The following is a 26,460-nucleotide window of genomic DNA, read 5'->3' as shown; positions in this document are numbered from 1 at the left end:
GCAGTAGCCTTTATGCTATATGGGTTGAATACCAAAGCCTATCCAACCTGGGAGGAGGAAGGATATGAATCCAGGAGCCTCTGCAAAATGGCCTGAGTAAACCCAGTCCTGGATTTAGAAAAGAATCCAGTCTGAAATGCCTTATAAAGGTTATGTACAAAGGAACATGCAGCTGCCCCTAGAGTGACACAACCAATATAGCCTAAAGGCTACTGCTGCAGTGAGGAATTTGAACATTTACTGTTATGGGTAAGTGCAACTTAAATAACTCTACTTTCTCTCTTAGTGTAATAGAATGTTACATAAGTCATATTCCATTAAAACTACAACAGAATAGCAAAACAGTGGCTCACATTAATTAATGCATTGCTATGTACAAAACTTCTATAAATAAAAGTGTGTTTTCATATGTAAGTTAATACACAACATTAAAAGGAATATATAAAGTGCTAAATAATTCTATCACTTTCTCTAAAGCCAAAGCAATAAGCAACCACAGCAATGAAAAACTGCGCCAGTGCTTCTTACCTCATACTGGTTCAGAAACATGTTAAGCTGTTGCACACTAATTCTCAGGTCAGTCTCATTAAACTCGTATGGAATATTCCATCCCAGTGGGCCAAATTTGCGCCTTTCTTGAACCAAGGCATGAAAGAAACAGAGCCCATACAACATACGCCTAAATTCATTCTGTCAGTCAAAGTGAAAACAAAAGAAGACATCAGAATAAATAACTTAGTGTTACAGAAACATATGGTTACATTTTACAGTATAATGTATGCTATGACTGCTCAAGTTATATACTAAAGACAGGGCAAGCAGAGCAAAAAAAACACTGATTTATTTAATAAGTCTTTATATGTCTAATAGCAATGTACAGCAATACTGCATACAGTTTACAGTAACTGGGCACACTGAGTGACCCTGGGTTTGATTCTTGTAGTCTCTATGTTATACTGTTATGAGGTGACATCTTCCATTTATGGAGTTATTCAAACATACTGGGTGAGTGAGTCTTATTTGTACAAACCTTATTTAGGAATACCAGTATGGGTTACACCCAATTAGCTGACTAGAAATTGTATTTTCTAGTTAGCTACTTATATAAAGGAGAATGTCACCCTCCTTAACCCCACTTGCTTCCACTTTTAGAAAACATCAAAGTGTAGGGCTTAAGGAGGACCTTTTACACAATTTAGCATGTTTTTAGGTAGGTGGTGAGCCTTGAAAGGTCCAGGATGGGTCTCCAGTTTCCCTCCTTTCTGAGAACAAGAAAGAATGGGGGGGGGGGATCTCTTCTATTACTCCTTCTTGCTGCACCTTTGAAATGTTAGTAGTAATTATGTGCATTGGGTCCCTTACTAACCTGAGGGATACCTGCATGATGTGGGGAGGAAACCCATTAAAATGCATCAGCTTCCTTTACAATCTTTAGCACCCATGCATTTGTTGTGATGTCTTCCCAAGTGTGGAGGCAGGCTGATAGGTTTCCTGTATTTTTTGAGGTTAGGGATGGGGGAGTGTTGGGGTGTGGGGAGGAGGTGGGAAGAGGATGGGTGAAGGTCAGATAGTGAAAAATGTTCTCTATTACTGGAGGACTCTTGGGGCCCTCCAGGTTTCCCTTATTGTCCCCTTTCCACCTTTACTTACACAAACCTTACCTTTTTGCTGCTTGGATTAATTCTGTTTCCTTTAGAAGTGCCCAGGCATTGAGGGGTAATTTATTTCATATGTGAGGAGAGGGATGAGAAAACTATGCTTCATTCCCTGATTATTTTTATCCCCTTCATCCATTTTGTAAACAGTTCATCAGTAGAGTCCTTAAACATCAATCCTTTTCCCATAAGGGCACTGTTAACTGGGCTTTTACATCCACAGGTAAAGGCTGAAACCTTAACTAGGCATGTCTTTAGACTGCAGACTTTGTTGCAGCAGCCTTGGAAGCTGTATTAACAGCATTATAGCTACATTTTAAAGGATTTGGCTACCTGACTGGCAGGTTGGAGATGTTCCGAGAGTTTGGCCCTCAGATAAGCGTCTGACACTTCCCCACTTTCTGCCCCATGTGGTCAAGAAGGGCCAGTAAGAACTTTGTCATGTTTGTCTGAAAATTAATGCTACTAAAGGATAGGGTGGTTGAGGTGTAAATTTTTTACCATATCTATCCAGAGCTTGACTTTCCTTGTCACTAGGAAGAGCTGGGGGTTGAAACAATGTTTGCCCCTTTCTTAGGGTCTACTGACACTACAGCAGGGTCTGCTAAATATTTTTTTTGCAGATACGTGTGACTGTTTTGCATTCTGTATAAGAAGCTGAACAAAATGTCTTGGCTGCTGGCTAGAGGAGATTTTTTTTTTTTTTAGTTTTTTTTAGAGCTGCAGCCATCTGGTGGGATCAGAGGATCAGGTGGCCAAACTGTGCTGCCAGATGTCCATGTTGAAGCCTTTACTTGTTCATGAACCAAAACATGGTAGATCTCTCCTTATCTCTTAGTAATTATAATATGGGGTGTTCCCTGTCAGATTTAGGCCATGTGACAGGATTGGCCTCATGTGCAGCATCAACCCTATATAATGTATTCTGGGTCTTTGTCATAATGGCTGCCATAGGGAAAATTCTGCCGGCTGTACTAAGGTCACTTACTGCCCTAACCTACTTGAGAAATGATTTCAAATTGTGAGTGGTGCCCCCCTTTGCAGATGGATTGTGAGAAGGAACTTAGTGCTTGTGGAAGTAAACACAGCAACAAGAAGCAGAATGTAGACGTTGGAGCTGTGAATTTGACAAATAGCAAAATGATAAAATATTGGAATGCACAAACATTTGTTGTGATAAAGTTCTGGTTCATATAAGGATAAAAGCATAATTTTTTTTTATGGAATAAACTTCATTTTTTTAATACTTTTGATGGAACAATTATTTCAGTGTCCTTGGCTCTTGAGCATTTCACCATCTATGTAAAAACTTGGTAAGCCTTGTTTTTTGAGTATTTAGTTATTTGGTGTTGCTGCTTGCCTCTCTTTGCTTTGGTTTAACATCCCTCACTTGAAAAATACCTTTAAATCCACCACATGTAAGCAATTTGTTCCCAGTGGTAATGAAGATTCGGTACTTACCCTTCCTACTCTTTCTTCAGGTAGAGAAAAGTATGATTTGATCTCTGTCTGCAGTGATAAGATTTCTGATTGTCAAGATAGAGACATGGGCTCAGCAAAGAAGTTAATACATGCATCAGGAGGACATGAAATGAATGAAATGCTCTAGAAAAAATCTCCCCTCTTTAATTCCCTGAAGGGATATTACAGATTTTATAAAGACTCTTAACAGATTAAATCAAATTCCAAAATAGTTGGAGGTTTGCATCTTTACTGCAACAGATAGGTAATGTGTTTTCATTACTGGTTTAGAAATATGGCAGAAAAAATAGCAACAGAGTACAGTTGTGTTAAGTAAACTTATAACAGCAGATGCTTGAAAGGATCACTATTGCAATAGAGTAAGCTATATGGGACATCCTGCCAAGGATCAAATGTCCAGTCAGTATCCAAAAATTTAGGGTTCCTTCCACATGCCTGTATATCCAAAGAAACATGAAAGTATGCTGGTATAAAAGTAGATGTATTGGCAATAAATATTAGAGATTTCTTGCCAGGAAGAGATGCTAAATCCCTAAAATATTACTTAATCTGTCAGGAGAAAGAGGAAAATTGCAGGGATATGGAGAACCCCACCATGGCAGACAGAAAAGAATAAGCCCGTGTAAAAAAAAAAAAAAAAAAAGAAACACTGGAGAGATAAAATGGGGTGAAGGAGACAGAGTATTAATATAGCAACAAAGATCTATTCTAACATCTGTTATGGTAACCATACTTATAGAACTGTATAATGGACAATGGCAATGAACAGTTGATCTAAATTTCTGAAGTCTTTTACCCTGTCAATCTAGTATCTGAATTGTTTATGGCTATCCAGAATATGCAGAGTTTTTCCTCACTTATTTTCTGGTTCAGGGCAGAAGTCAGGTAAATAAATGGACTGATTTAGAGTGAATTCTGAAACCACTTTTGGCATGAAGGAAAGGCTGGTTCTTAAGGATACCCTCTCCTTATTAAAAGTAAGGTAAGGCTGAAACATCATAACAGCCTGCAATTCAGACACTTCTAGTTGAAGTCAGAACAGTAAACAACACTGTTTTCCACCCTAGAAACTTTAAATCAGTTTTTTAATTGGTTCAAAAGGAAAAAGTTTACATTTTTCTGAGTACAAAATTAAGATCCCAAGGAAGAGTCCATGTTTTCTAGGTGGTTGAATATGTAGTACCCCTTTCAAAAACTGTTTGCTTTGTGATAAAGAAGAAAGGGGTGGGGGATCTAAGAGCTAACAGGCAGAAATGACCAAAAGATGAATCTTGACTGATGAATAAGAAAGGCCACATTTAATCAAATCACACTAGATATTGGATAAACAAGAGAGTTTCCACTGTTAAAGGGTCTTGGTACTGTTTATGGAATCACCTTGAACATTTGTTCTACTTATCCTAGCAAGATTTCCTAGTAGCAGGTTTCTTGCCCTCCTTTAATACCTGTAGCACTATCCTTACAAAATAGGTGCCGGAGAGGGATTACAATTCTGTCATCTATGCTGTCAGAATAATTTGTAATCTGGTGTGAATTATCCATGGCCATTTTCATGAGAACAGAGAGCCAGTGTTGTCTGGACCCAAAGAGACTTACCAATATTATTGTTGGAGAGTCCTTCTGGGTCTTTAGAACTCTGGTTATCAGAGGAAATGGGGAGGGATAAAGGAACATTCCCGTCCATGGAGAAAAAAGGTATCTGTCCTCCAGGCCTTTTTGCAATGAGTCCTGGAGCAGAATTTTTTCAAATGCCTTTTGTGAATGGAGGTAAACAGATCAACTTTGGGAGTTCCCCACAGGTGGATAATTTCCCGAAAGACCCTTGTGTGTAGCATCTATTCATGTGGATCTCTCCTGGTTCTACTGAGTGTCTTCCACAGTATTCAGCTCTGACAGAACATAAGTAGCCTGTAAGGATAGGTTGGGTTGTATTGCAAGTTCCCAGACTATCATAGCTAGTCTGCATTGGGGGGGGGGTAAGACCTTGTTTCCTCTTGCTTGTTTATCTACCACATGGCAGTGTAGGGACAGGGAACAGTGAGGGGGCATGGCCTGCTAATCTGTCCCATGGGTGAGTGGGAAAGGATGCACATACCACTGAGAACACGGGATTTCCCTAGCAGAAACCAAAGAAAACACCTCTCATAATTCCAGGGGTGGAGCAGGGCAGCTTGTAGGGAATGTTGCTAGCAGAAGTGACGTGATGGCCACTGCTGTTATCTCATTGCACAAACCTCCCCTAGTGCTCTGCCAAGTGCATGCAGGGGTTATAGGGCACAAGCAATAAAAAGACACCACTGATGGCTGCCTAAATGATGGCCTCTCCCAAGCAACTCTCACCTCAGTGATGGAAAGTATGGGTACATTGTTCAGGAGTGGGCTGGTGACTGGCAGACAGCACGGCAAAAAAACAGAAAAAAATCCCTAGTTTCCCCCAAATAATTGATTTAATAAAGCCTTCTCTTTCTTGTACCATTTGTTTACAAAACAGCAATCCCAACAACAATGTAGCCATGCATCCCTGCCATTAAATCCATGCCAGCAGTATGGACTATGCATTCCATTTGTTCTATAAATTTTCTCAGGTGTCTATTATACCCAAAAAGATATTCACCAAAACAAACCTGTTTCTTGGAGATCCATATTTAGATATACTGGACCAAATCTTGGTCCACTGAACTCTATTTTTTTTTATTTTCAGGCAATCATTCTCCCACTTTGAACACATCTTTTTTAATCACTTTTACTGAATTATCACTTAAGACATAGGCAACATGCATTTATATAAGAGAACACAAACCACGTTAACATGTTTACAATTATAAACATTATATGTTGCATATTTATTTTTAGTTACAATTATCATCGCTCCAACATTACATTAATTAATTTTTGCCTTCCCTTAAATCTCATTCCTCCTCCAAAACATTATTCTGCATGTATTGTTCCCAATTTCCCTTTTTATGCAATTTGCTCCTATCCTTTTGCTAAATATCCCACTTTCAGTTCTTTTATCACTGTTACAATATTCACAAATTAAAATAAAGTTGGTTTAGACTTTGATTTTCATTTCCTAGTAACTGATTTTTGGGTAGCTACAAAAATTAAACATAACAAGGCCTTACTGTGGCTAGGAAATTCTGATTCTGTATACCAGCTAAAAAATATTTTGTTAGTTACACCAATTTGCTCACCCAATATTTATGACAAAGTCCTCTGGAGTGAATTTTTAGTCTACCAATTCATTATACTCCCAAACCATAAGCTCCCAGTTTCCTCCTTCTTCCCCATCTCACCACCATTTTCCATTTACCTGAGGAAACGTTCTTTGGAGTCTGCTTGGTGTATAAAAATATCTCCGCAAACACTTCCAAGCAAAAATAGTAAATCTTCTAGACTTTGTTGCATATTTGGGAGTCAAAAGTATGTCCTCCCATTGTTTCCTTGTGACTTTCATATCCAATCTATTTCTTCCCAATCTTTTCTAACCTCCTCTGATTCCTACAGTAATTGTGCAATATTTTACATACCCTACTAATTATCCCTTTTTTAACAGCAGCTTCTGTTCTACATCTAACTAAAATCTCTAACAGAGCAGGTCTTTCACTTGGTGTTACCCCATCCCTTTCTTTTTTCCTATGCTATATCAATCCCTAAATAGGGAAGGCAGTCTCTAGCCTGCAGTCCAAATGATTTCTTGGCCTCTTCTCACTTTATTACCTTTCTCTCTCTAGTTATTTGTTCCCAATACTTTGGTTCCTTTGCCACAGTTTTCTCTAGTAAATTCATCCCCTCTTGCCTATTATCTGTATCCATAATTGCAGTCATCCTATCATCAGAATCTTTCTTCTCCATTCTCATGTCGTCTTACTTCTTTGAATACTTTCTGCTACTTTATAAATATAATATTTTTTAATTTTTCCAACTCTTTTGGGTTTCTAATACCATGACGAGAATGGGCACCATTCCTAAGTCAAAGTACAATTAAATTTAATGAAATTAGTATTGTTTCAATCTTTTATGTCAGCCAGAAGTGCTCTTCACAGCATCCGCAATGTGCCCAGTGATGACTCCTTCTGCAATTCGTATGGGGTTACATGCATTGGTAACATGTCTAAATATGATTGTAGATTCTTCTTTAAAAGACTCTTTGCTCCTAAAACTGTTGTAACTGGCTGGGTATCTTTCTTCCACATTGCTCTCATTTCTGCCTGCAAATCCTGATATTTTATGACTTTGTGTCTCTCTGTACGCAAGACATTGTAGATACTGGGTGTGGTGATTTCAATGATCAATGCTACTTTAGTCTTCTTTTCATGGACCACTATATCTGGTTTTCTAGCATCTATCTTTTGAACTGTTGGTAATGGGTGATCCCATGTGATGTAGACTTCATCATTTTCTATGATGCTATGTGACTCATGTTTCCAGTGTTTTTCAGCCACTTTGATACCATAATGTTTGCACAATCCCCAGAGCAACAATATTGCCATGTTATTATGCCTTTCAGTATACAGTTCTTCTGCCATTAGTATGTCAAAACCAGCAACAAGGTGCGCAACTGTTTCCAGTTTGGTTTTACAAACCCTACATTTGTCTGTTTCTCCCACATGTTCAATGGACTTTGTAAACCAGCATGTACGTAGCCCACTATCTTAGGTCACCAATATTAACCTTTCATCTCTTGGTTTGAATTCGCCTCTCCTTAACCTTTCAAGCATTTGTTTCTGATCAACATGAGGCTTTTTCCAGAAGTTTTCTATACTTGCAACTATATTTATGCATTTTCCATATTTCTTGCCTTCTCATCTGGTCCTTTACCTTATATTCTTTATTTTGTTTTTTGGCACATTCAGTTGCTGCCTGATTTTTATCTACTTCTGGTTTGATTTCCATTCCTGCTTGATGCTGATATGCTTCGGCTAGATTAAGCAGAGAGGTCATCTTAGATTTATTCTCCTCATGTTTGAAAACTTTTACTAAGTTTGGGTCTTGTGATGTCAAGCAGATATGTGTGGAGTCCCACAATTGCAGATCTATACACGTATTCAGTTTCAAGGAGGCCCATCCCTCCTTCAGAATGGGGAATATATATTCTTGGTATGCACTGATTTTTATAAATCATTTGGTGAGCATGGAGCATTCTTTTTGGTTTCCTGTCTAATCTATCTAACATGTTTTGGGGCCAGTCAGTCACTCCAAAACTGTAAGTTAGGACAGGAAGAGAAAATTGGTTTAAACTTTAAAGCTTGGATTTTGTTCCTAGATGTCAACTCTGTTTTCAGGATTAATAAGTCGTCTAAAGTATTCCTTACTAAGTTTTATTCACATTTGTTCATGTTTTATTGTTGATCTTTCATCAGCTCCCAAATATTTATACACTCCCTCTTGCTCAAGTTTTTATATCAACATTCTTGTCCCAAATTGATGTTTTCTTCTTGCTGCAGTTTTCCTGCTTTAAAGGTTGCTTTTGCACATTTATCAAGACCAAATTACATTCTTATATTATCTGAAAATGTTTTGACAACTTGCAGTTGTGCTTTCAGTTCCTCATCTGATGACCTGTACAATTTTACATCATCAACAGAGAGAAGATGAGAAGTCTTTACATTTTTGTTGTTTTCTAGGAGCCAAATTATAGCCATGGCCTGAGCTGTTAAGTAGACAGCTTAATGGGTTAAGGGCAAGACATAATAACAGCAGTGACAGAGAGACACCCTCGAATACCCCCCTTTGAATTTTTATCCCTGGAATAATAATTTGAGCATTATCATGGCTTAATTGCAAAATGGTCCACCACTGTTTCATGGTCACTGTAATGTAGTCGATCAGTGTAAGGTGTATCTTATAGATTTTTAAGCAGTCTTTTATCCATGAATGTGGGATACTATCAAATGCTTTTTTATAGTCAATCCACACCATACTTAGATTCTTACCCCTTTTACAGTACAGGTTGCAGGTTCAATCATAAGTAGTAGGATTGCTTTTCCTGTTAGGATCAGCGGAAACTTCACCCCCTTATCTCCCCCAAAGACCCATTTGACATCTCCGATACTTGTCTTACATCTCTGTAGAGCAAGTGTTAAAGGCCCTATCCAAGGCAAAGAACATAGCTTCCATGGGACCTGATAGTATCCCAGGCTGTATTCTGCACCATCTCCAGCAAGAACTAGCTTTGCTATTGAGCACTGTATTCTACCACAGCCTAATTACAGGCTTCATTCCAGCAGAGTGGAGAATGGCCATTGTCATACCCTTGCACAAAGGTGGTGCCACTACTGACCTGGGAAACTATTGCCCCATTATCTTGACAAGTCTGATCTGTAAAGCCACGGAGCATATTATTATGGATCTCATAAACAAGGACAAAGGCAATCTCCAAGCACTTGATCCCACCCAATTTGGATTCATCAGGGGCAGATCTTGCTTATTGAACCAGGTTGACTTCTTTGAGACTGTCACCAAGGGAAACGTGGTACACACAGCTTACCTTGACTTGGCCAAGGCCCTTGATATAATCTCTCACTCGGGCATCATCAAAAAACTAACACAACTTGGCGTAAATCCCTATCTCATCAAATGTGTGGCAAACTGGCTCACTGATATGACCTACAAGGTCAAATTAGGCACCACCACCTCTGACAGCAGGCCTGTCACTAGTGGTGTTCCCCAGGGATCTGTCCTGGGACCCATACTGTTTGGCATCTACTTGTCAGAGGTCCAGGCAAAGACAAAGGGCCTGCACCTGACCAAGTGTGCAGATGACTGTAAGTTGGGTGCTGTCATTGACTCTCCAAATGATGGTAACATATGGCAAGAGGGTCTCACAGCTACAAATAACTAGTGCCAAAGTCATAGCCTTAAGTTAAATACAAAAACAAATGTATTATCATACCATTCGGCAAAAACACAGCCTCTACTGATTACCACATCAATGGCAACCCACTAAGTACACAACCTGTGGTGAGAGACCTGGGTACAAAAGTTAACAACAATCCCACATTCAACCATCACGTGGCAGCAGTGGTCAGAAAAGCCTTTTATTTGGTTCATCTCATAAGTAAAGGGATTGCAACCAGAAAAAAGGAGGTTATTACCTCTCTGTACTCCTCCCTCGTTAGGCCTATAATTCAGTATAATGCCCTGTTTGGTATGTACCTCTCCAAACACCTGCACCAATTGGAAAGGCCATAGAAGTACCGCACAAAGAAAATCCATGGCCTCCAACATCTGTCTTATGCGGACATATTCGAATTGCTATCCCTTTTCTCGGTATCATACAGATTGCTCAAAGGTGATCTGTGTCTCACCTACAAGGCAATATCTGACCCTGCCCTACTACAGATGGCCCATATCTAGAAGTCTAACTCTTCATACATTACATGTTGAACAGGCCTAAATCTAATATGCAACATCAACAAAACCTGCTGGAGAGACAGGTTTATCTCCCAGATGCTGCCCCATCTCTGGAATAGACTTCCCATGTATGTCAGAGTACCACGCTGACCCTCTTCAAGCACAGTCTTGAGTGTATGGGAAACCACAAATTTTTCCCAGGGGTTCCACCTTTGTCCCTCAGTGACAGGTGCTGACTGAGGGTTCTTTTTTGGGGATAAACTCTGGGCTAGGCTTGTAAGGGTCCCAGGGCCATTAGCCTAGTAACCTCATATGATCCTATGGTTGGTGTCTGTTCAGGGTGCACATATAAAAAGTTCTTACTCATAGATAAATCTTTGTGAAAAGATGTTAATACTTTTAACCAGAAGTTAGGTACTGCATCTGGGCCTGGGGGTTTTCAGTTGGAGGCTTTTTTTAAATTTTGTTTCAATCTCTCTGGCTGTTACTTTATCCCATTTCTTATCCTGTACCTTTAAACTTCTTATTCTTTCTTTTATTTCTTCCATCCACTTAGCATCTTTGTTATGTTCCACAGAATCTTCATAAACACTTTGGTAAAATGCATCTATTTCTTCTTTATTTGGTGGTCTTTCAATTCCTTTTACCTTGTTTCCCATTCCACCATACTCTGCATCAAGAATGACAAACAACACTGGTGCTTTATTAATGAGAGATTGATGATCTGCCCAACATCCTCATCTGAAAAGTCACTAAATATCAGCTATGCTCCTTCAGCTTGATGTAATTTAACTAAAAACTGGGGCTTTCAGAAATATAATTGTCTTGAACATAAATTTACTTATAATATAGCTAGACCAATACTTTCCCTCATAGCACAATAAATGGTGGCTCCTCTACAACATTTGAAAATATAATATTTTTTACAAAACACTTTGCTTTTAGTGTGTTCCATTAGTACTCAGCCTGATGCATATGTCTTATAGTAAGTATCATATTTATTCTCTGCTATTCTGTGCTTCAGATTTGAGTGCACAAGTTGAAGGGAGCATGTCAGACCATTATGCCTTTGACGAAAGTGGAGACTGCCTTTTTCTCCACTGTTGTGTGACTTCAGAGTTGGTATATATAATTCTTGGGGTCCCTCACTGGTTTTGGTTTATTTGTATTCATCATAACCACCTTCAGTGGATCGACATGAATCCCATATTGATGTCTTCTTTTTTTAAGAGATGCCCAGCTATTACAATACTTCCCACAATTTACTGAAAGTAATTCTTTTAAGACCTACAACTGTGTTTGATATTCAACCATCTTTATCTCCTTTATTTTTGGATCCTTCCCTATATAGTTGTTCATCTGGGCCACTAAACATATATTAAAGGCACCCCGCAATTTCAAGAATGAAAAAGGCCTGGTTTATTTTTTCATAAATCCTCTGTAGCCTTTCTCGTTTCCTATATAAAACATGGATCCAAGAAATACTTTATAGGAAACAATGACTTTGCTTACCCCAGTCTGATTTGTTTAGTGAGTGATATGACCAAAATCTGGAGAGAATCCAGATACTTGGTGAGATATCTGTAATATTCTTTGAGGACAGGATAAGATAAGATCATTCCTTGAAAAAGTTTTCTTTTTCATATCTGCATTCATGTACTTCAACTTATCAGGTATAGAGTACCTCCATTAGTCCACAAATAAATTGTTCCTTATGAAGCTGTATAGGTGAGTTGAGTGAGGATGACACTAACGGGAATCAGTGTCATTTGGCTTATACAAACAAGGTTGAATACTGTATTAAAATTTCCCAGAAGAACTTCAAATTCTTCAGGTAGTTCAATACCTGTCTTTGCTCTGTCATATGGGAACTTACTGGCCTATCACTCATCAACATTGACTGTGTCAGAGTTTCCACAGTTTCCTGTTCCTTCCCTTGCTGTCCAGCTTCAAGTGAACATCTATACTGGTTTCCTGTGGAAGGCTTCAAAATATCTTCATATGGCACCTGACCAGTTGCTTCCCATTCCATTGGTTTCCCTTAATTTGGATATCCATTACTCTGTCCTGTTGTGGTGCTTTCTGAATTAGATTTTTTTCTACACTGAATCTTTCACTTCATAGGTACTCCATAACTTCGGTTTCTATTTCTTTAACTTCTTCCTTACTAATCTCCTTTTCCTCTTTGTCTTCTTATTTTTTTGTACTATAACGTTTTCCATATCCGGATTCCTTTGCCTGTAATATTCTGTATGGCTGTTGTTATTCTCCTTAAGGATCTGCATACAAAACCCCACTCTCTCCTTATTTCTTTAATTCCCCCCGCTTCACCATCATCCCTTTTCACTTTGAATTATAGCTTTCTGCTTGCATTGCATATATGAGTCTTAAGATGTGTAGATTTAAAATATCCATTCAAATCAGGTAATCCTAAACCACGTTGTTCTAGTGGAAGGATCAGCTTATCCTACTTGACCATTACCCTCTTCCCCTCCCAGATAAAATCCTTCAACTCTTTATTAATTAACATCCACAACTTTTGCTCTGGTTGATAAAAATATGCTTGATCTGTATATAAAATTAAAGGGACTAAAAACATTTTCTCTGCTTGTATCTTGCTATCCATATCCATAAACAAGAGCTTCCGGCTTCTCATTTTTATATTATATTTTTAGTCTTTTTTTCCACATATCCTTAGCTGCCATAACTGAATTATTTTTAACACATACTCCTAAATACTTAATTTTATCATGTCCTGAACACATTGTTTACAGCTAAAGCCTTTGTTTTGTCTTCACTAACTGTATATCTTGAAAATACTTGAAACTGTTTCAAAATGTTCCACAGCACTGAGATATCCTTTTCTGGTTTTATCAGGTACAAAATAATATCATCTGCAAATAATGTCAACTTTTTTTGATTGCCATAGCAATTATATCCTTGAATTTCCGAGTCCCTTATTTTCTTTGCCAATGGCTCTAAATATAACGCAAATAACAAAGGAGAAAGAGGAGACCCCCCCTGCCTGGGTATTCTGTTCAGGCACAATTAATTAGACAGGAACCATCCCACTTTAATTTTTGCCTCCGATCCCTCATATGTCCTCCTAATAAACCTTATTATTGTATCAGGGAATGCAAATGTTTATATTGCCCTACTCATAAAATCCCCGCTTACTCTGCATCAAGAATGACAAACAACACTGGTGCTTTATTATAAATGAGTCTGCGTATTGCCCTATCAACATCCTCTTCTGAAAAGTCACTAAATATCAGCTATGCTCCTTCAGCTTGATGTCATTTAACTAAAAACTGGGGCTTTCAGAAAAATAATTGTCTTGAACATAAATATATATAGCTAGACCAATAATTTCCCTCATAGCACAATAAATGGTGGCTCCTCTACAACATTTGAAAATATAATATTTTTTTACAAAACACTTTGCTTTTAGTGTGCTCCATTAGTACTCAGCCTGATGCATATGTCTTATAGTAAGTATCATATTTATTCTCTGCTATTCTATGCTTCAGATTTGAGTGCACAAGTTGAAGGGAGCATGTCAGACCATTATGCCTTTGACGAAAGTGGAGACTGCCTTTTTCTCCACTGTTGTGTGACTTCAGAGTTGGTATATATAATTCTTGGGTTCCCTCACTGGTTTTGGTTTATTTGTATTCATCATAACCACCTTCAGTGGATTGACATGAATCCCATACTGATGTCTTCTTTTTTTAAGAGATGCCCAGCTATTACAATATTTCCCACAATTTACTGAAAGTAATTCTTTTAAGACCAACAACTGTTTTTGATATTCAACCATCTTTATCTCCTTTATTTTTGGATCCTTCCCTATATAGTTGCTCATCTGGGCCACTAAACATATCTTAATGGCGCCCCGCAATTTCAAGAATGAAATATCCCGTTGGCCCCCTTTGCCTTCAAGAATGAAAAAGGCCTGGTTTATTTTTTCATAAATCCTCTGTAGCCTTTCTCGTTTCCTATATAAAACATGGATCCAAGACATACTTTATAGGAAACAATGACTTTGCTTACCCCAGTCTGATTTGTTTAGTGAGTGATATGACCAAAATCTGGAGAGAATCCAGATACTTAGTGAGATATCTGTAATATTTTTTGAGGACAGGATAAGATAAGATCATTCCTTGAAAAAGTTTTCTTATTCATATCTGCATTCATGTACTTCAACTTATCAGGTAGAGTACCTCCATTAATCCACAAATAAATTGTTCCTTATGAAGCTGTATAGGTGAGTTGAGTGAGGATGACACTAACGGGAAGCAGTGTAATTTGGCTTATACAAACAAGGGTTGAATACTGTATTAAAATTTCCCAGAAGAACTTCAAATTCTTCAGGTAGTTCAATACCTGTCTTTGTATATCACCTATAAGTTCTCTATAATGTGTAAAAGGTGCATAAACTGAGGCAATTAAGAATACTTTCCTCTTCCACCTGATGTTTACATGCTTGCATCAATCTCTTCCAGTTTCCAGTGACTGACAACCTCAACTTTACAAGACAGAAATAGCACTGCTACCCCTGGTCTCTTCTTTATTTAAGACTATAAAAAGATTTAAATATTATTTTCTTACTCCCTTTCACCCACTCTTCCATCTGTTCAGCATTCACGTAGACCTCCTCTAAACAACAGATATCTATTCTCTAAAATGACAGATTATGGAGGAAGTTTGTCATTTTAATAGGATTACTGAAATGACTAGTGTTTACTGAATATATTTTCAGCTCCTGCAACTTTCCTTTCTGCTTCCTCTGGAGAACCAACTTATCTTCCAAGCAAAAATTATGACCTTTTTACCCTTCTCTCCCTCAGCCACTCCTCTATGCTATAATACACTCTGTTTAATTTCTCCAAATGCGTAAGTTTTTTTACATACCTTGATGAGAGTAAACCCCATTCTGAAGTCAGAGCAACAACAAAGCAATAGCAACAGAAATTATCATTCATTTGAAGATTTTCCCCATTAGGATTAAAATATTGGCTTTCTTAATAGTATGCCATAACCATAAAGTTAAGGTCACTACAAAAGAGGGAGATTTATTTTTTTGTGGAAGCTCTGGAAGAAATATTCAAAGGGTCTTGGTTTGGCCACAGTAGAAAAAGGGGGAGTAGTTAAACAGGAGACATAATTTATTCAGAGCCCTCTAGCAATCCCTTTTGAGGTGGATTTGGATTTGAAGGCTAATTCAGCCATCATAATGAAGTAAAGTAAGAGTGCAAACAAGTTACTGGAGGAACAAGTAACTTAAGGGACTGCACACACTGTCTTTAACCCCACAGTTTTCAGGTACTCAAAACCTAAAGATGATACATAACCATGAACCTGATCAAGACTTAGGCCCCATTATGTGTACAAGAATAAAAAAAAATACATGACATATCAGCTAGGACCAAGGAAATATAAGAATGAAAAATTAGCAGACAGAAAGTCCTTAAATAGATCAACTTTCTCAAACTAACAAGAGTAGTAAAAGAATGGAATTACTGAAATTTCAGCAGCTAGAGCAAGACAGTAAAATGAAGCTTCATATGAAAGGAACACAGAAACAATGCTAGGCAAACAATCACTGGGATTGTGACACCCATGCCCTGGCCCAGCAATCAAGGAGCCTCAATCCTCACCACTAACACCAGAAAGGGCATCTCAAATATGAGGAAAGGATAACAAATACACACAGCAAAGTGCAATTTCCCTTAAGAGCACACATAGATCACAGCCAGTCTGGGGCTGGTCGCTCCCTTGCTCTCCAGGTCCCCAGTAAGACTCCCCAATGGCACAGCTATAGGGTCCAGATCTCAGCCAGCTGGACAAGCTAAAATCTCTAGCACCCTCTCTGTCCAACCAGTGCTTTGTGTCCCTGCCCAAGTAGCTGACATACACAAACTTTGAGATAAGTTTATACAACCACACAGACACTCCTGGCGAAGGCTGGCACAGGTTCTCCAGCTGTGCCCCTTTTACCCAGACTATCCAGTAGTACCACTGGCCACCACCTAGTTAATATTATAAGCTACCCAAAGGCCCTTAAAAGGGTGTCCAATTATTACTGTGCAATATTATTATCCAATTGGTAGAAGTGACTAAACAGTCAAGGCTTATTAGAGTGACTTGGTACAGTAATCACTATAAATATGCAATGTACACTACAGCCTAAATTATCTTTACACAAACCAGCCACAGTTAAAAGGTTTTAAAATATTTAATAATAAATAATTAAAACCACAAGGCAATACTTTATACTACACAGTCAATGCTAGTCAAGAATTCAGGGATCACACAGAAATACTTAAAATAAATCAGTAGTACACTTCTGACATAACAGGAAAACACAGTCTAATCTTTCTAGATTCTAGCTATTGCTAAAAGAAAACACAAGTCTAAGATAACTTACATAAGACAACAGGCAGAGTGCTGATGAGTTGGATGATCAAGACAAAAATGCTTAATGCTTTCTGATTCTCTCTGTTTAAATTGCTATTGCAGTTCTGATAAACATTACATCATTTCACACTTTCCTGGTGTTCCCAAGCCAACAGAAACTGCTTCTACATTTACACCTCTTTTTGTTATTTTGCAGCTGGTCGGGAGCAGAGCAATAAAAATTCCTTTGCATGTTTAAATCTAGCAATTTAACTCTTGGTTAAAACAATAGAAATAATTTCTTCATCTAGACTTTTCGGCACCACTGTCTACTTCAAAGGGTCACCACATGCTTTACTTTGGTCAGTAGAGTGCACTGTTGTCACATTTATTTCCAGTTCCACATGTAATAGTATTTCTTTACATCTAAGACAAGTTTACATTCATATTTACAAATGACAGAATTATCTGCACATTTCTATCTGGCTAGGCTGGCAGCCTTCACATTTCTCCCCACCGGAGAACTCAAGCTAGTTTTTCAAGTGACCCTTGAAAAATGCTACTTGAGTGGATTAGGTCTATCTGAGTGTACCTCACCCCATTCCCTGTCTTCAGAGCCCATCTGCATTGGCATTGCTACTCCCACTGTGGTGCTGCAGTGACATGACATATATGCTTGCAACCCTAGGCTCCATCTTAGCAACTTGACATTTTGCTTGGCTCTGTTTAACCATATTATGGGGTTGTGATCTGTCATAACATTTCCTTCCATGCAGACAAGGCTGGCGTTTCTGCAATGCCCACACTATGGCTAGACATTCCTTTTCTACAGCTGCATAGCATTCCTCCCTGGGTTGGAGCCTACGACTGAGATAAACTACTGGCTGATCTTCTCCATCTGAAGAAATCTGGCTAAGTACAGCCCCCACCTCATGGTTTGAAGCATCCACCTGCACAACAATTTCTTTGCTGTAATCTGGACTGGCTAACACATGGGTTCCTCCCAAAGCTTCTTTAAGCTTCTGGAATGCCTGCTCACATGCTGGGGTCCACACTACCTTATCTGGCCTGTTCTTCCTTGTCAGGTCTGCGAGGGGAGCAGCTATAGTATTATAACTGGGGACGAACTTTCTGTAGTACCCTGCTGTCCCTAAAAATGCCCTCACTTGCTTTTTAGTACAGGCCATGCTTGAATAGCTTCCACTTTGGCAGGTTCTAGCCTTAGCTTACCACTCCCCACTCTATGTCCTAGGTAGGAGACCTCCACCATACCCACCTGACATTTGTTCAGCTTAATGGTCATCCCTGCCCTCTGTAGTCTGCCCAGCATCTCCCTGCCATGCTGAAGGTACTCTGGCCAGGAATGGCTGTAGATGGCAATATCATCTAGGTAAGCAAGGGCAAACCCTCCTGCTCCTGCTAGGATACGATTCACCATCCTCTGGAAAGTTGCTGGGGCATTCTTCATCCTAAACGGCATCTTTGTGAACTCATACAAGTTAAAAGGAGTCACAAAGGCTGACCTCTCTAGCACTAGGAGTCAAGGGCACCTGCCAGTAACTCTTGGTAAGATGAATGGTTGTAAGTTACTTAGCCCCACCCAGCTGCTCTAGGGCCTCATCTGTCCTAGGCATGGGGTAAGCATCCGACTCTGTGTGACTATTTAATTTCCTGTAGTCCACACAGAACCTGGTGCTGCCATCCTTCTTTGGCACCAGCACCACTGGGGAGGCTCAGGGACTGTTGGATTCTTGAACCCCTAGTTCCAACATCTCCTGTACCTCCTCCCTCAGAATCTGTTTGACTCTCTCAGGCACTCTATAAGGGGCCTGCCTAATAGGATTTTGGGGTCCTGTATCCACCTGGTGCTGCACCAGGTGGGTGCACCCTGGTTTCCCAGTGAACATGTTCCCAAATTCCTGCAACACTACTAGGATTTCTCAAACCTGGGTAGGAGATAGCTGCTGGGACATTGCTACCCCTTCCACTGAGGTGTCAGCCCGATCCTCAATGAGGAGATCAGTCCCCAGATGTCCCTCAGACTCCTCTTGCAATCCACTGCAAATGCTCAGCACAAGGGCCTTCCTATCATGGTATGGTTTCATCATGTTAACATGGTACAATTTGTGCCCTTGCCATCTGCCTGGCAGTTCCACCATGTAGTTAACATCACTTACCTTTCTTACTACCTTGTAGGGACCCTCCCAAGCTGCTTGCAGCTTGTTGTGTCTGACAGGAATGAGAACCATTACCTGCTGCCGCACAGCATACTCTCTAGCTCGAGCATTCCTGTCATACCACACATTCTTCTGTGGCTGGGCTTCTGCCAGGTTGTCTTGGGCCAAGCCCATGAGTTCCTTGAGCCTTGTCCTGAGGTTTAGAACGTATGCCACAACAGACTTCTTGTGAGACTCGTACTCACCTTCCCACTCATGTCAAATTAAATCTAGAGGTCCCCTCACCCTATGCCCGTACAGCAACTCAAAGGGTGAAAACCCTGTGGATTCCTGGGGAACATCTCTGTAAGCAAACAGATGGGGCAAATATTTGTCCCACTCCCTCTTAAACTGATCTGCAAATGCCTGTAGCATGGACTTGATTGTAGAGTTTAACCTCTCAAGAAGACCGTTAGTCTGGGGATGGTAGGGGGTGGTCTTCATGTGCTTCATCTCACAGGACTTCCACAGACAAGCCAGCAGGTCTGACATGAAATTGGCACCTCTGTCAGACAGTATTTCTTTTCGGAAACCTACCCTGTTGAAAATCTCTAACAAAGCATTTGCCACCTTCTCTACCTCAATGGAGGACAAAGCCACTGCCTCAGGGTATCGTGTAGCATAATCCACTACCACTTGGATATACTTTTTCCCTGTGGAACTTGGGGTACTTGGAGGACCCACAATATCCACAGCTACCCTCTGAAATGGCTCCTCAATCACAGGCAAAGGCATCAAAGGAGCTCTCACCTTGTCTCCTGCCTTGCCTACCTTTTGGCACTGCTCACAGGTCCTGCAGTACCCTGTTACATCTCTGGAAATTCCAGGCCAATAGAAGTTCTGCATAATACGCCTCTTTGTACATTTTATGCCTATATGACCTGCAAAGGGAATACCATGGGCTATGGCTAGAAGTGCCAGATGGTAGGCTCTAGGCACTACCAACTGCTGTACTCTCTCACCTTCTAGCCCTCCCTCAGGGATCCACTCTCTGTATAGTAACCCTTTGTCCCAATATACAGATTTCCCCGTTTCCTTGAGAATCAGGTGCCTCCCTAGCTACCTGCCTCAGGCCTTGCAATGTAGGGTCTGAGAGCTGAGCCTGTCTCAACTCTCTCCTTGTAACCCTTCCCAGCTCCCCTTCCACAGGAAGTCTGGCATCCTCTGACAGTGGTGCCTCACTGTCAGCCTGAGTACTACTACTCACCTCTACCTTTGCAGTCACGCTGTCCAAGGGACCATCAGTACCCACAAGCAGCTGTGGCTCACATTCAGTCTCACTGCTACAGAGTAGCTCCCTCCCTGAGGTAACCACCTCACCAGTCTTGGCTGCAAGTATGCAGTCTGTCTGGGTCTCCCCCGGCTACCAGACCCACATGCTTGTCTCCTAGCCTCACTGCGTGTAACTGCATAAGCACATGTTACTGCCTCATCAAAATCCTTCCCTCTCAGGACATCTGCAGGATGGTAGTTTAGTACCAATGTTGTCTCAAGACAGCCTACTATTGGCATTTTGTCCTTCCCACTTACTGACTCCCTCACCTTTTGTTCCCCACCTTGCCTCCATGGACACCTGTATGCCACATGGCCCCACTGGTTGCATTCAAAACATTTAACCCTATCTCCTGGACGTGTACCTGGACTAGTGGCTTCCCCTACTACTGGCAGATTCTGTTGTGGCAGTCTGTGCTGCCATCATGGGTTCCTTTAGACCCATGACCAGTATTAGGGGTCCCCTTCCTGTGCTGCCTTGCTTGCCAGGTATAGGTCTCCCTTCTTCCCCAACTCATCTGAAGTAGCACATTGTCTATCAGCTAACCAGATCCTCATGTCCTCAGGCAAAGTGCTAAGGGCTTGTTCCCTCACCAAAAGGTCTGCCAGCCCTTCAAAAGTGGTGACCTGACATCCACTCACCCACCTATGGAAATAAGTGCTCAATTCAGCAACATATTCACACACACTTTCATCTGCCTTGCATCTATGCTCATGAAACTTTTTCCTATATGTTTCAGGTGTTAGCTTAAACAGTTCTAAAAGACATTTCTTAACAGCAGTATAATCAAAACATGCAACATCAGACATTTTAGATAAAACCATTACAGCTTTACCATGGAGTAAGGGGGTCAGGAACCATACCCAGAGCCCTTGGTCAACTTCATACTGTTTACATACCCTCTCAAACATATGAATGAAACTATCAAAATTATCCCCCTCTGTGGAAGAAATTTACTGACCTTTTGTGCTTCTGGGGTCCAGTTACTCCCTTCCCCATTACCTCCATGACTCTGGTGAAGAGGCAGCATCTCCTTCTCATGCTGCCTCTGCCTCTCTTGTTCCTCAGCTTGCAGACGTAACAGCTTCTCATTCTTTTCAGCCTGCAAACATCTCAGTCCCTCATTTGCTTCTAATTCCACATGTATGGCCTCCAACTCAAGTCTCTTTAGCTCTAGCTGGATTTTTAAGTCCACTGCAGAAAGGTTGAGCTATCCAATCTCCGAGGGAATTATAGCTCCACTGCCAGTCTGGTTGTCCTCCTGGTTGCTGTTTTCTGATGCAGATGTAACCAAGGCTGTAATCAGGTCTGCCTTAGTCAGGTTTCCATGTACCAGTCCATTAGCCTGGCACATCTCCACCAGCTGGCTCCTTGTCAGCTTTCCATACTCCTCTGCTGACATGCTGCCTGTTCACCCTGACTAACTAAACTAACAAAATAAATAAAACAATTGTGATCTGAACTCTGACTATTCACTGCATGGCTGATTTAGAGTACAAAACACCTTCAAAGCTCACTGTACACAAGCTATAGGGTTCACTCTACCCACACCACTACAAGCCAATTAGTATTTGCCAACTAATTAATATGTGATGTGGATATCCCACCGCTGTCAAACAAAGGGATCATAAAAGTCCTAGCCAAAAACACCTTTAAGTAGATTCACATAGTAGTTCTTTACCCTTAACAAGTACTTAATAGTGCTCTGGTCTCAAATCAAGCACGGCAATTCACGATAAGACTGATGTAAATTTCTGTCTGCCTATCCAATCATCACTTTGACTGTCTGCCTATCCAGTCATCACTATGATTGACATGTAGTGGCAACGTGTTCCATAGGGGTGGGAAAATGTTGTGTTAAGAACCTATTCCTCTGGTAAGCCTTGTTTTTGTTGGTGTAAATTTAGGTTCTTAGTACTGGTGTTTGTACAGCCGCTGGTTTTGCTAAGAAAATAAGTTAATTAAGCTGACATGTTTAGAACTGGAAACCAGATCAAGGTACTACAATTTATAGATAGTTGGGGTACCTGAAGCATGGGATGAAATAAAATCTCCCTGACTCCCTGCTGAAAGGGTCTTAGGGTAGTTGTTCCTGAATTCAACTGATTAAGATTAAATACCAGCCTCAGTACCTATGGCTCAAAGAGTGGAAAGCAAAGTAGTTAGGAGTAATGGTGCTCCTAGGGCTATCATAGTTACATTGTATTCCTTAGCTATGAGGAATAGAATATGGGAGGCAATGGTTACAAATGCAGAAATATTAGTGGAGAACAGCAGATAGATGTTTTTTAGACATTTACCAAAGGAAGGATATAAAGTATAGGAAACAGTTTAATGAATTCTGAAAAATTTAGTGGAAGAAACAGATTAATCCTGTTTTAAGGTACGCATAATGCTGCTTGTTATTTATAAGGGTAATAAATTAATATTTAACTCTAAGGATGAGTCTAAAGTTGAGATGAAGGCACTAAGAATACTGAATTAGTGATAGGTTAGGAGATCAGGGCAGACACCCCCCTTATTGATATTTATGCAGGCTGAACTCTTGGGTGCCACTTGTCACATGTCTGTGATCACCAAGGGTGCCTTACAGATGGAGACTTGTGTACAAAGAGAGACAAAGTCATAAAATACCAGGATTTGTAAGTAGAAAAGAGAACACTGTGAAAGATACTCAGACAGTTCCAGTATTATTAGGAGCAACAGGACTAATAAAAAAAAAGAATTTAAAACCACACTTAATTAAGTATGATACCAATACATGTAACCCTGTATGAAATGCAGAAGGAGGCAATTCTGGGCACATTGCAGTTGGTGAGAAGAGCACTCTTGGCTAAAGTCAAAGAATGCTGATTTCAACAAATTTAATTATACCCTGACTTAGGAATGCAACATCAACCTTGAACCCTTAGCCGTAAGTTCCTTCCTAGAGACCTGTATTTGGTCTGTCACCAGCTATAGGACTATGGTAATTAAATTATGATTTGTAACTTTTCAGTTGATATAAGTTGGTCATTGGACAGCTACAGTGGTGGACTGAGGTACATTACAGAGTACAGTTATTTGGGACAGGCTGACCTTCATTACAATGTAATGTAATGGTAACCGGAGTACTGAGACTGGATATATAAGGTACTTTAATATGAAATATGAAACTGTGTTCTTTTTTTTAATCTAGGCTATCTGATGTTTGACTTTGGACACTTTTCTGGAAATGATGAAGTTCCTTACAAGAGTGAAAGCACTGACATTTACACTGAATTTGGTCCATGGACACTGTTTGAACATAGGACCACTATTTAGGTTATCTAAGATAAATAAAGCCAGATTGTTTTAAAGAATGGAAGACAAAGACTTATCATGTTTTTTGTTTCTGTATGGCACTAAGTAATGGTAGATTGTTTATCTCTTCTGCATTTAGTTGGTTTTTGGACTGCTGAAGTCTCTGTGAACAGGTAGTGCACCTATGTATCAAAAAGGGAATTATTTCCTAACATTAAGGTCCTAAAATTACTGAGATGAGACACCTTTGAGATAGAAACACCCTTTTGTTGATGTGTTGTTGCTGCTTAATAACACCATCAAATGTGGTAAGAAAGTAGGTGTACACAGGAGTTACCTGACATGGACCCCTTTGTTTATGATTACTCCTGAAAAATGGCATTTGCCATTTCCCAGTTGTAGCTCATAGTTCAGCTGTCCAGATTAGGACTACCCTGTGAAAAGAGGGACATATAGTAACTTTAGAGAAGTACTTTTTTTCATTTATTAGTCACTGCCTCCTTTTCTGATTGCCTAATTGGTTTATCTTCCTTTTCTTTTCTAGCCTTTCCTTTGCTACATATGATTTTTTCCAAAATGTGCTGGTATTTTTCGGTTTTGGATTTCTTCTAAAGTGTTTATCTTCTTTTTTGTTAGATGGGGAAATAATTAATCTTAATAAAACAAAAATACTGCTAAGTCATTCCAAGAAACTTTAATTATACTAAAATCACAAAATACATAAGCACTTTCATTCATTCAGTACAGAATTTCATCAGAATAGCAAAAACCTCTACACACTACCCTATTTATATTTAACTAAAGCAACTTCTTTAACAAACTAATTACATCATGATTCCTTCCAAAAAAAACTAATTTAAAGGTATAATACCCCCATAAAATGTATACAGGAAGAGTTCAAGCTGTTTTTTTTTTAAATAATACTTAAATCATTAATAAACTATTATATATATATATATATATATATATATATATATATATATATATCACATTTTACATATATAAATATAATTGTTCTGCATAAAATCTTTGTTATACATAAAATATAATTATTATAACAAGTCCCCCCCAGAAATCATAAAAGCCTCCTTTTGGGGGGTCAAAAACAGAACCTTTTGCTAAATTTTCTGACAAATCTCAAAGTATTTTTTGATTATAAAAAGCATGTGTCGAGAGATTCTTGGCACTGCTTGAGTGAGCTTTCTCAGGTTAAATTAATTGAGAGTATTTTGTTGGTGACCATAGATGTTAAAGATTTGTTACTAGTTATCCCAAATCAGCTGGGTTTAATTTGGTTCCAGGAAGCTTTATATACTGAAACACAAATGGAACAAACCAGGGCTCACCTTTTAGTAGAGTTAATACAGATGGTTTTGTCCCATAATTTTGTCGATTTTGAGGTATGGGTGCAGCCACAGTGCCAGTTTTTCCAAATATTGTTTTATGGTTTTGGGAAATGACTTGTGTGCTTAAGTGCAATTTTTATGAAAACGTGGTCATGTATGTAAAATTTTAAGATGATTTATTGATTATATGGAATTGTTCTACTGATAGATTATATGATTTTTTTAATTATTAAATAATATAGTAAAATTTTTAAAATTTACAATGAGTTATGATGATAGTAAGATTATTTTTTGTTTGGCTTTTACTTTATTTAAAGGCATAGCAAAAATAACTTGTTCATCAAATATTTATAGAAAAGAAACATGGTGTAATAATTATTTACATTTTAGTAATGCCCACCCCCTCTGTAAAAATATAATTTGGTTAAGGGTCAATTTGTTTGCCTGTCAAGGATAGTTTCTGAAGATGTGGAATATATTACGGAAGTTAAAAAATTGAAGGAAATGTTCTTGGCTAGACCATACCCAGTTGAATTAATAGATGAGGTTAAAAGTCAGGCAATGAAGGAAAGATATGGGCATTTGCAACCCATTTTAAATGAAAATGCTTTAGAATTTAAAAGCAATAATAAAAATAAGTTTGCCCTGATTTGAACTTGGCTATGGATTTAGCACATGGAGGTAAGTGGGAGATTACGGAAAATCATAAGTAGGAAATGGGATGGTGTGTTTGGAGACTTTAGGTTAATTAATAAGTCTGGAGACCATCCAAAATTTGTTCACAAGACAGGAAGGAATTTGAAGAGTATATTTGAAGAAAATGGTAATAAATTTGATGGTAAGGCTACAATGTCTAAATGTGGGGCATGTTCCTAATATTGCTTTATTTATGAGGACAATAATATTTTGGTGGCCTCATTTCCCAGAGTGTTGAATGGTAATGGTCATTTACATGTAACACTGTGGGAGTGACTTACTTGGCACAATGTATGACATGTGACTCATTTTATACTGGAAAAACTGAAAGAGTATTAAAGTTTATAGCATGTGTATGCTATAAGGAAAAAAAGATGAAAGAAATTATCTTTATAAACATAGTATAATATGCAGAGATTTATAAAAAATTTTATTTTTTGTGTTGGAAAAATTGCCACAAGATGGTGACTGGGAAGCATATTTGAAAAAAAGGGAGGTTGTATGGCAATTAAGACTGAATGCTACTCAATACTCAGGTATTAATGACAAGGTTTCAATTAATAGTATATTACAGTTAAGATCAGGGAAGATGTGAAGATAGTTTTTAAAAAAGGCTTTTCTGATTTCTGGGGGACTTGTTTTAATAATTATATTTTATTTAAAGGAAATATTTTATGTACAGCAATTACATTTATATATGCGATTTTTTAATATATTTATATATTTTTATACAATGTTTTTTAATGGTTTGAATA

At 39.0% G+C, this 26,460-nt stretch overlaps 1 protein-coding gene across 1 annotated transcript in view; it reads right to left on the bottom strand.

The window, feature by feature from the left end:
* Positions 1 to 26,460, bottom strand: part of DNAH7 (dynein axonemal heavy chain 7) — a 4,771,155-nt gene that overhangs the window by 700,346 nt on the left and 4,044,349 nt on the right. The window contains exon 54 of the mRNA XM_044073696.1: positions 529 to 690. Coding sequence (XP_043929631.1) covers positions 529 to 690 — 162 coding nt within the window. The remainder of the gene's footprint in view (positions 1 to 528; positions 691 to 26,460) is intronic.

This window comes from Protopterus annectens, chromosome 6.part0 (assembly GCF_019279795.1).
Source record: "Protopterus annectens isolate FY-2018-M chromosome 6.part0, PAN1.0, whole genome shotgun sequence".
Lineage (NCBI taxonomy): Eukaryota > Metazoa > Chordata > Ceratodontiformes > Protopteridae > Protopterus > Protopterus annectens.
This window is presented reverse-complemented; position numbering and strand designations above follow the sequence as displayed.